This window comes from Asparagus officinalis, chromosome 10 (assembly GCF_001876935.1).
Source record: "Asparagus officinalis chromosome 10, Aspof.V1, whole genome shotgun sequence".
Lineage (NCBI taxonomy): Eukaryota > Viridiplantae > Streptophyta > Magnoliopsida > Asparagales > Asparagaceae > Asparagus > Asparagus officinalis.
Genome location: NC_033803.1, coordinates 28,000,288 through 28,011,534, shown reverse-complemented (window position 1 = coordinate 28,011,534; position 11,247 = coordinate 28,000,288). Strand labels below are relative to the sequence as shown.

At 37.8% G+C, this 11,247-nt stretch overlaps 2 protein-coding genes across 2 annotated transcripts; both read right to left on the bottom strand.

Annotated features, from left to right (window-relative positions):
- On the bottom strand, positions 1,763-4,042 carry LOC109826582. The gene is made up of 6 exons (XM_020393610.1): positions 3,931-4,042; positions 3,341-3,843; positions 3,050-3,104; positions 2,928-2,966; positions 1,931-2,049; positions 1,763-1,823 (listed from the first exon to the last, which is right to left on the bottom strand). Exons 1-6 carry the CDS (start codon positions 3,979-3,981, stop codon positions 1,763-1,765), a joined length of 828 nt encoding a protein of 275 aa, XP_020249199.1. The 5' UTR covers positions 3,982-4,042.
- On the bottom strand, positions 4,105-10,442 carry LOC109826581. Its single transcript, XM_020393608.1, has 5 exons — positions 10,222-10,442; positions 5,760-6,345; positions 5,452-5,677; positions 4,905-5,367; positions 4,105-4,279 (listed from the first exon to the last, which is right to left on the bottom strand). Exons 1-5 carry the CDS (start codon positions 10,440-10,442, stop codon positions 4,105-4,107), a joined length of 1,671 nt encoding a protein of 556 aa, XP_020249197.1.

Sequence of the window (11,247 nt, the reverse complement as noted above, 5' to 3'; positions counted from 1 at the left end):
ATCTCAACGGCCACCTTATGGTACGGTATCAAATCTTGATTTCTAACCTCATACTCTCCCTAAACTTGTTTAACTATCAGTTGAGAGTCACCAAAAGCTTCGAGGTATTCGACCCCCAGCTCTTTAGCAAAGCTGAGTCCAATAAGTAGCGCAATATACTCGGCTACATTATTCGAGCACGGCTCGGTCAGCGAGTAAGCTCGAGGCATTACATTTTTTCTTGGGAAAACTAAGACAACTCCAACTACGGAAGAAATCTTAGAACATCCAGGGGTACTTGCTACATTAGTTGCTCGAGAAGCACCATCGAAGTATAAACGCCATACCTGTTGATAGGAAGTTACGTTGACTTCGTGGGTTTCATCTGGCAGATCGTCGTATACCTCGATGGTATCCGTAGTTAGGTTAGCTGCAAGGAGATCACAAATAGCTTGTCCCTTAACCGACTTTTGTTGTTTAAAATATAGGTCGTATTGAGACAGAAGTAAAGCCTATTTCGCTAACCACCAATTCATGAAAGCAGGCTGTGTCATGAATATTCTGACTAGGTTAACATTGGAGATGACGTAGATAGTTTGCCCAACCAAGTAGTGCCGCATCTTTTGGATAGAGAATACTAAGACGAGACACTCTCTTTTGATCATTGGATATCGAGATTCGGCACCCACAAGGGTCCGACTCAAGTAATATACTACTTGTTCGTGACCGTTATCGTCGTCTTGTGCAAGTAATGCACTTAATGAATGGCTCATCGCCTTGACATAAATCAAGAATGGTTTGCCCGACTTCGGTGTAACGAGCACTGGAGGTTTTGAGAGATATTCTTTAATATCTTCAAATACTTTTTAGCAAGCGTCATCCCATATAAATGATACACCTTTCTTTGTAAGCCTGGAGAATGGTTGACATTTTCCCGAAAGGTTTGAAATGAAGCGACGGATATAAGCTAACCGTCCTTGTAATCCTCTGAGTTCCTTAAGGTTTCTCGGAATTGTAGTTCGTTAATCGCCTTCACTTTGTCAGGGTCAATATGAATACCCTTAGGCTGCGTTTGGGAACTTGGATTTGGATTTGAAAGGTTGATTTAAAATCATAGGATTTCAAATCTAGAATTTGAAATCCATGATTTGATAAAATCTTTTGTTTGGAAGTCATCACTAAATGCAAGGATTTGAAATCATAGATTTAAAATCTGATGTTTTGATGCACTTTATTATACATGAATTTGGATTTGAAATTGGTGTTTTAAAAAATTTTATGCTCTCTCTTAACTCCTTAATAATTAAATCAAATGTGAACATTATGGTTTATATTGAGGAAAAAGTTAGGGTAAATTTCGCGACCCCCTCAGAAGTTTGATCTCTTTATTAGCAATTATAAATACACACATGCAAACATCTTGTCCTTCATGAATTGGTATGAGAGAATACAACAAATAATAATAATGTCCAAAATATTTATTATTACGCCATTTTTTCATGGCTTCATCCAATACTACATCAACCTTCAATCTCCAAAGAACAAGAGTACTACTCCAATAACTAGCCATGATAAAAGACTCGACGAGTCAAAAGAGTTTAGCAAACACTCCTCATAAGAAGCTCTACACTCCACAATAATACTTCATTTAAAACACAACATACCATAGGTAGTTGATAACCATGATTTGCTATAAGAAGTAACCATGATTTGCTACAACAAGCCAAATTACGACAACATAAACTATTAAAAGAAAACATATCTAGAATCCTCTATTTATCCTTCAAGTCTTCTCCTCTTTTCTCTCCAATGCGCCCAACTTCATGTCTCGAAGAATTTGAGTCCTACATTACACAATTTAGCATCAATTAGTCCATGGCACAAAAATCGAACTTCAAAGTTGAATCATGAAGACCATCAACCTTTAAAAAAAGAAAAAGAAAACAATTACAGGATTGCGTACTTTCTGTATTCTGATGGAGGCACTAGTTTTCTCAACAAGGAGACCATGACAATTGTTGATGTTAGATTATCAAGGACAGAATTTAGGAAGAATGTGACAAAACCAACCTGAGAAAAGCACACAGTGCCACTTTTTACTGGAAGTACCCTATACCACCATTTATAAGTTATCATGTGAAATAGGAGTGTGTATCTGCATATTCAATGTACCTTGGAAGTATTTGAAAGTATATACTAACTGATTATTTATGTTATATGGATGCACACATACATACATATAGATAGTTCACCTTCTAATGCTGGAAGTCTCCCATCACACAATATCCAAACAAGAATACTAGTGTATTTACCACAAAACATTACAGTCAATCCAGCATCTGTGCACGCATAGTCTCAGTTTACTTTGAAATTCAGGCATTACCGAAGTAAAGTATTCAAGGTCCTTGCACCATGTTCAGGTTCTTATCAGAGGACAAACTGCTACTTAAAAGCAAGCTCAAACTCATTCTAGTTGATGTAAATTAAAGCGCTAATCTTTGTAGCATAATTCATGACTTCAAAAAACATGATTTTGAGGGAACAAATGGAACTCCAAGAATGAAAAATACATCAAAAGTGCGCACCTAAGGTTCTTCAGATATAAACTATGACACTAGCATGCAATTTGTTTTAGTGTTGCATTTTCGTTTCAGAAAGTAGATACACATGAAATATATGGGTTGAACATCTGTAAAGACCACTAAAGACAGTAGGCTCAAATAGTTCAGAAAGTGGAAATCAATCCATGTTCACCAAAAATAAATTGTCAAAAGTGTCATAAATGACACAGATAAACCTCCAGTTAAGGGACAGGGATAGATATTATATAATGTCAAGAGTCAGTAATACTATGATATGAAATTTCTAATGAGTTCAATCTTAACCATGATACAAAATTGTAAATGACATAAAATGTCAGCTACGACAATTATGGAAAACCAGAATACAGGCATTAAATCTAACATATAACTAAATCCAGTAATGCACTGAAAAAATAAAGTAGAGAAAAACAAGCTATCAGACAAAACCAAAACTATGAGAGTTGATGAGAGGGACAGTCATGCTTAACCTTCCGAAACCTTATCCTGTTCAATGAATTGTCAGAATGAATGCCAAGTAGTTGTCTGTCGAAATTAATTAGCAGTATATTAATAAGTATATGTGCAGTTATGTGGAAAAGACTAAGAACAGTGTTACAGTGGGTCAATCTGGCTGATCAACCATAGTACTCAAAATTTAGGGATAAATGACAAAATAATGAGAGTTAAAATATGCCTAAAAAAGAAAAAGAAATCCAAGAGAGAACTTACTCGAATGGGTTCAAAGATTTGGGGGTTTTTGCCATCCAACTAGAAGCTACTCCTTAAGAATAAAGAGAATGAAATCTCTTTTTTCATCATCAGGAAGTGACTTCAACAAATAAAATTTTTCTGGGTTGCTATCCATTAGCTTCTCAAATGCCTTGAACACTTGAATGCGACTTAAGTTGGGTATTTTTGAGACCACATGATGAATCTCCTCACCGGTTGGTGGTTTTCTTACTACTTCCTTCTTTCTCTCATTAAAATACTCAGTCACAGAAGCTGCCATCACTGCAAGTGAATCAACCAATTTATCCCCCTTCTTTTGTTTCTTTGAACTTGTCTCACCACTAGTTGATGTTCCAGGAAGATGTTTCCTTGAAGAGCTTCCATCTTCGTTTGTTTCAGATTGTGCCACAGATTCATCATGTTGCATTGTGTTAGCAGCCTCTTCAAAAGTTTCTGCACCTTCACCGTTGGCTCTATCTTTTGCACATAACACCATAATGTCATCCCAATTTTCAATCAAACGATTCTGGTAGCCTTTTGCATCTGGATTAGCCTGCAATATAAGAACATTCACAAATATTTTTTAGATATATGCAACAAACTAATAGTTCAAATTAATAAATATAAAGTGCAATATTACCGTAACATAGTCGTTCCATACTTTTTGCTCACTAGCGGGTATAATCACCATTTTCTTCTCATCATCCCACCACGTCAAACCACTTTTATTTTTAATGTCATAGATAACATTATAATGGGTTTTCCATATTTTGAGTCGATTTTTCACATTATCTTTGTTCAAGTTGCTATTAAATTATTTTAGTGCATCAACCGCAACTTGATACACTTGAGGCTTCCAAGTACCATCGACTTTTAATCCTTGGTTCATTTGATCGTACAACACATTGGCTAAAGCTACGTCCATATCACGATTCCACACAACATATGATCTTGAATGAGATGCAATTTGTTTTCCTTTCTTTGTCATCCTAATACATACCAAAGTGAATGACACAGAATTAGTATTGAAGCACAAATGTTGATTAGTAATGAATGCAATTAACCCATATAGTCAATAACTTGCTTGCAAGCTTTTGGAACAACAGTAAATACTCCTGTAAAGGTGAAGAGAAGCAATCATCTCACAAACAATTGATTAATGAGAGGTCACCTTATGAAGCAACATAAGATAGTTGAAGCAATCAAACGATTCTGGTTGTAGCTTTTAGAATATCTAACGTAGGGCTGATGAACTGTATCAACATAAGATTTCAAGGTCACCTTATGAAGCTTCCTGGCTATGAATCATATCTAAATGAATATCTTTAATTTATCATCATGCATCATTATCCAATCTATGCAATTAAGTGATAAGGAGAAACTAGCTAGGCACAAGATAATTAAGTGATAAGGAGAAACCCCACGCACCAGATTATGATATAAGCTAGCTAGCCAGTGTAATCATGCATGTAGAAATTCAAATCCAACCATATATTGCTTAATTAATGTCAATAAGAAGAATCAATATTCGAGCTCAAAGATAGTAATTTAAACTGACATAACTGAAACTTTTGCATTTGGGAAGGAACACTAACCTCAAATTCGAGGACTAACATAAGGTGTAAAAGTCGGTATTCATCCCACATTTGCATAGTTAAATTATCTCTAAAGTTGCTCCATTCATCTGTAACTCTCACAGTGGTGATACGCTCATCATCTACATTCTCAATTTCTAAAACAGGAGAATCTTCTAATTCTTGATCCACATCATTCAACAAGTCGTCTTCATTCATCTCTTCACGTAAAAAGTTGTGAAGAATACAACATGCATTAATGATCCTAATTTGAATCTTAACACTATAAAAGCTAGCTGTCCGTAATATAGCCCATCGCTTTTTTAGCAATCCGACTGCTCTCTCAATTGTGTTTCTAGCAGAGGAATGACGTTGGTTAAATAACTCCTTGTAGTTTCTTGGACCATTTTCTCTCCAAGACTTTATATGATAGCGAGTCCCTCGATAAGGTGCCAAAAACCCCGGCCCATTTGTATACCCAGCATCCACAAGAAAGTATTTATCTACAAAATCAAAATCTTCAGTCACAACAATGTAAAAACTAGGAAGCAATACATATATAATAATTAAAAGAATTATATTCCTACTTGAGGGAAGTTTTAAGCCATTGGGCCGACGCAAAGCATCACGCAAAACACGAGAATCTGATGTTGAACCCTCCCAACCAGGTAGCACATATGAAAATCTCAAATTGGCATCACAAACACCAAGTACATTTGTACTGTTCTCTCCTTTTCTATTTCGATATCTACTTTGATCTTCCAAAGGAATAGTTAATTGGATATGAGTCCCATCAAGTGCCCCGATAGCATCCTAAAATTGCACAACCTTACAATTAGTTCTATTAAACAAAAGTACTAAACATGAAAACCTTAATAAAAGAAGTCATAGTTACCTCAAACCATTTCCACTTCTCTATGTCTCTCTCATTAGGATTTGTATATTCTTGTTTAATATAGAGGCTTCCTATCTTCATGACTGCTTGAAGTACTTTGTGGAACTGCCGACTAATTGTTTCATTTGAACGATAAAAATCTGTCTTGCTTGTCCTATTTTTTACATTATGAGCTAAAATATGCAAAAACATAGCGACAATTTCTTCAATCGTGACATTTCTTGATGCTACTAATCCCCCTCTAGTACATAGAACATCACATAACCTCTTAAACGCTTGAGGATTCATCCTTAGTTGTTCAACACAGTTATTTGCATTACAAATAAGATTTCGAATCCAAGACTTTCTAAGGTATGTCCTTTCATCCTCTTCTTCGTGTGTTCTTGAACTCTCCTTCACCATGTGCTTTGTATAGTACCAAGCACCAATGGCAGCAACTATAAAACTGACCACTACCATAATAATGTCATCATCCTCTCTCCTCTCAAATTCTTCCCTTGTACGTTTAAGTTGGATCCTTGAATCCCTTTCATCGTTTACTGTGTTTGGTCTTTTAGCCGATGACATTATAGGCATGTCTACTTTCCTTTCATGGAAGATGCAAATTTAAAATGCTACTCAAAATAGGTACAAGGGTAATTATTAGGATTATTAAGACCATCATTAGAATGCATGAAATAATAAAAAGAAATAAGTAGATGTCATCAGAAAGAAACACTGGAAAATAAAACCATGCCAACTCATCATGTATTTGTAGCTCCAAGATAAATTTGAATTAACACAATAAAATGAAAATAAAAACTGGATGGACGCAATAGACCAAAATCATCATGTAACACAGTTCACACCAGAAAGAACTTGCTTCTTAAATGACAGGAAAGAGGATACCGAAATCATGCCAACTCATCTTATCCAAACGAGAAAACAACATTGTAAGAAAGGCGACTTCCCTCTAGTCCCTAAATGTTTTAAAAAAATGTACAATATTCCTAGCTTTTCAGACCCGTTAGAAGAGGTGCGACTGATGTTCAGACCCGTTAGAAGAAATGTCCTAGCTTTTCGATAGCTCGCAGCCAAGAGGAAATATATCTGCAGGTACTCAGTAAAGAAATAGGTTTGTGCCTGTAGCTTGATACTGATCTTTGTTATTGCCTGTTTCTGTTTGCTTTTTACTGAGCCATTAGTTTTCTACAAAATGCAAAGTAGTAACAATGCATTGACTACTTTTGTATAATTATACATTCTGCTATGAGTGCCAATGCCTGGTTCTCCAGGACTGGAAATTATACATGTAAATGGGTTTAAATTTGTAGTATTAGTGCTTTTTTAAGGAGGTCTACTCTACATTGTGCTTACATCTGAAAGTTGTATTTTCCCCCATCACAGGTACATAGAGTGGTTACAGAATAATGGATAGATTTATGTCATGTTCAGTGCACATGAGCAACACACTGGCAGAAATGACACTACAGTCTTGGATCATTCTGAAGAGGTTTATGATATTGATTGCCTCTATCACAATATAGGCGCTTTCTTCCCACTACCATAATGAGTATATTTTGGATGAGTATGTAAAAAACTCAAAGATGATGCTAGCATAACGAGTAGTTGGAGTTCAATGCAAATCTTCTAAGACGAAAGCCTGTATTTTACTATCATAAATGCAGAAGACTGGGTTCAGAATTTTCTTTTTCTTTTTTGCAGTTGTTCTATCTCTGGCAACACTCTTCTAAGAGATGCATATAACAGGAATGAGCTTGATTGAAAGAGAGGGAGATGGATCCATTCCTTGGGGGGAGGGGGGAATACGAGAGAAAGAGGAGGATTATGAATATTAACAGTACATAGGTTCTTTAGATTACATGAGTAGACATGAGTTCACTATATGATCCCAGGTCTAAAACATGAGGAGATTGAAAGAGAGGTTAGCCGAAAAACCTCCATCAAGAAAAGCTAGTGCTTCCAGGGACAACATTAAGACTGGACCCTCATCTCTGAACTAGTGATTAAGCAGAACATGTGCATGGAACCAATCATATAAAATGTCATCATTGAAAAAAAAAACCAAGGTAATAACAGCAATCTGCTGAAAGCCAAGCATGCATCAAATTAAACAAACCAAGGGCAAACTAATTCACAGTCATTACCAAAGCTAATTCACACAGTGATTTGCTACAGTCACCGCATATTCTCCATGGTATTGGTAGCCATATAACTTGTTTTTTTACAGTTAATAGATTTACATAAATCATGGTTCCGATAATTTATGAGATAACGTAACTGCAGCGTAAGTTATTTTTTTTCATGCTTTAACAACAATCAAGCCTACTCAGACATTCTATCAAACAACACTAGCACAGGTTTGAGCTAAATGATACCCACATCGTCAGATCCCCAAAAAAACAACCAAAAAAATTTTAAAAATTAAAAAACAGCAAAAATTGAAGTCATTCCTTGAATTCCAATTAGAAACTGCAGAAGTTTGAGGAGAGCAACCGAAAGAGAGGAGAAAACAAGCTACAACAGAGAAAAGCAAACTCAGATCAGATCTAGGGTTTCAAAATACGAAGAGAGATCCCTGTGTTGAGACGAGAGAGGAGAAGGGGAGAGAGGAGAAGGGGAGAGAGAGGAGAGAGGGGAGATACCTGCGCTAAGAATTCGAGATCGCCACTGAGAAACGAGAGAGAGGAGTCGGGATCGGGGGAGGAGTCGTCGTCCGGATCTGGATTTGGTAAATCCGAAGGGTGAGGGTGGAATTTCAAATCGGGTATTTGGGCTTTCAAAATCACCACTTTAAAATCATTTGATTTAAAATCTCAGTCCAATTTGAGGCCCAAACAAGAGATTTGGATTTGAAATACCCTGGATTTTAAATCCAGGCCCCAAATCCAAGTTCCCAAACGCATCCTTAGTGATGACGACAAATCTAAGGAATTTACCGCTGGACATTCCGAGAAAATATTTGGTACGATTCATCTTCAATTGATAAGCCCGCATCAGATCAAACATTGTCTTTAAATCCTTGATGTGATCATTTTTGTCATGACTTTTCACGACTAAATCGTCTACGTAGCATTTGACAGTCTTTCGGAGATGCTCTTGGAAAATCTTTGACATGGCTCTCTCATAGGTGACACCTGCGTTCTTCAAGCCGAAGGACATAACCGTGTAACAGCAAACACCGAGGGGTGTTCTAAACGCGATATGTTTTTCATCATTTGGGTGCATCATTATCTGATTATAACCAAAAAATCCGTCCATAAAAGACATTCTCTCGAATCCACATGTATTGTCGATGATAACATCTGTGATGGGAAGAGGGAAACCGTCTTTTGGGCAGGCAGTGTTGAGGTATCTGAAGTCGATACAAATCCTAATTTTTTCGTTCTTATTAAGGACTGGGACAATATTGGCAAGCTATTCGGGATGTTGCTCCTCCCTGACGAAACCCGAGTCGATAAGCTTTTTGACTTCGGACTCAATTGCCTCCATAATTTACAGACGAAACCGTCTTTGTTGTTGTTTGACGAGTTTGACATCCTGTTTAATATTAAGACGATGCATTGCTACATTTGGATCGACCCCTGGCATATCTTTATAATTCTAGGCGAAAACATCGATGTATTCCCTAATGAGAGAGATCAACTCTTCTTTCTCATCCGGCGGGAGGCTGTCGCTAATGAATATTGGCTTCGGATTATCCTCATTACCCATATTCACCTGGACTACTTGATCTTCGGTAGGAGGTTCTCTTTGTTCAAACCTATCACTGTACTGCATATTCAAGTGATGAACCCAAGGGTCTTCTCAAGTTGGCATTTGATCGTCTTTCTCTATTGTAGCAGGTTCAACCGTAGCCATGTTCGACATTAGCTTTTTGAACATTTCTCCGCCTTTGCTCTTATTAGCAATCTGATCAATGACTTGCCAGCAACATTCGTCGTTGGACGAGGAAATTTTGTCTTTGAGGGCGTAGCATGACTTGGTAGGGTGGTGAACCGCGCAATACTTTGGGTCATTAACCCTCTTAGTGTATTCCAGATCTTGGATCAGAGGCAACTTAATCTTGTTATTCTCTATAAGGTATTTGAAAATACCAAGAACTTCATCTTCTTTGAACGAGTAGACCTTCGGGAATTTCGATTCCGAAGCTTTCTGTTTCTGAGGCTGTTGTTGCCACCGTGACGGCTGAGGCGCCTTCTGCTGCTGCTGTTGCGGTTGCGATTGCACTTTGAATGTTTGGTTCACATCCGTTGCATTCGCTTGCGCTTTCCCTTTACCCCTCGGAACAAAATTCTGTAAGTTACGTTATCTCCGGTGGCTATAATAGTCGCCGAGCTTTCCTTTTGGTATGTAGGCCATACGAGATGGAACTCGCGGACCTCGACCAAAACAAAGACCTTTCCTAAGTGCGAAGTCATATCCGTATCTCTTCATGAGATTACGTGCTTTAGTATCATACCTGAATAGGTGAGGGGCAGGTTTATCATCATCGTCATCTTCTTCTAAAAAGTAGTCTGGTATCAAAGATTTTCTTCCTTTGCCATAGATAACTTTCTTTTCACCCCCTGCCTTTGCAGGAATGACAAGTGTCGTTCCGAACGAATCCTGCACCTGCTCTTTCGTCATGCAAAATGATTGAAGTGGCATATACAAGTAGGGGTTATCATACAGCCCATTCATGATATCATCAAGACACAACGAGTACTCTAAATCATCATTTATTGCTATTTCTTCGGCAAGTTGCCAATTACAACTACTTTCCGATGATTCTTCATCATCAAGATTGATTACAATGGGTACAATGTCATTAAGTACAAAACCGCCATCATAATCAAACCCAGCTTCGGATTGATTACAATGGGTACAATGTCATTAAGTACAAAACCGCCATCATAATCAAACCCAGCTTCGGTATCGACCTCTTCCCCGCTATCCGTACCTTGGGCCGATGGTTCAGTATCGGATTCGGCACCGTGGAGAAGGGAGTCGGTAAAATAGTTTTCCAACCCCTTAAACAGCTGCTTATCCGCGACCACCGTCTTAACTTTATTATTGGTGTCCACATATTTAAGACATTGATGAAGAGTAGATGGGACTATAACATTACCGTGGATCCATGGTCGACCCAATAGTAAGTTATAAGAAGTCACCGCGTCAATCACATAACATGTGACTTCTGACTTCAAATCTTCGATCTGACACTTTACTCAGATTTTACCCAATGGTCTGGACCCACTGGTGTTGAATCCGTAGATCGTAGTACCCGTGGAGGCTAGCTTACTAGCTGGTATTCCGAGACTATACATCAATCGGAGCGGCATGATGCTGACAGCGTAACCCGGATCAACTTGGATCCGGTTGACAATGCTGGAGCCAATGTGCTCGGTAAAATATAGGGGCCGGTCATGCTTTGAATTCTTCGTCTGTATGTCTTCTTTGGTGAAAGAAATGCAGGGAAAATGGTGCACCGCAAGGTTGCAGTGTT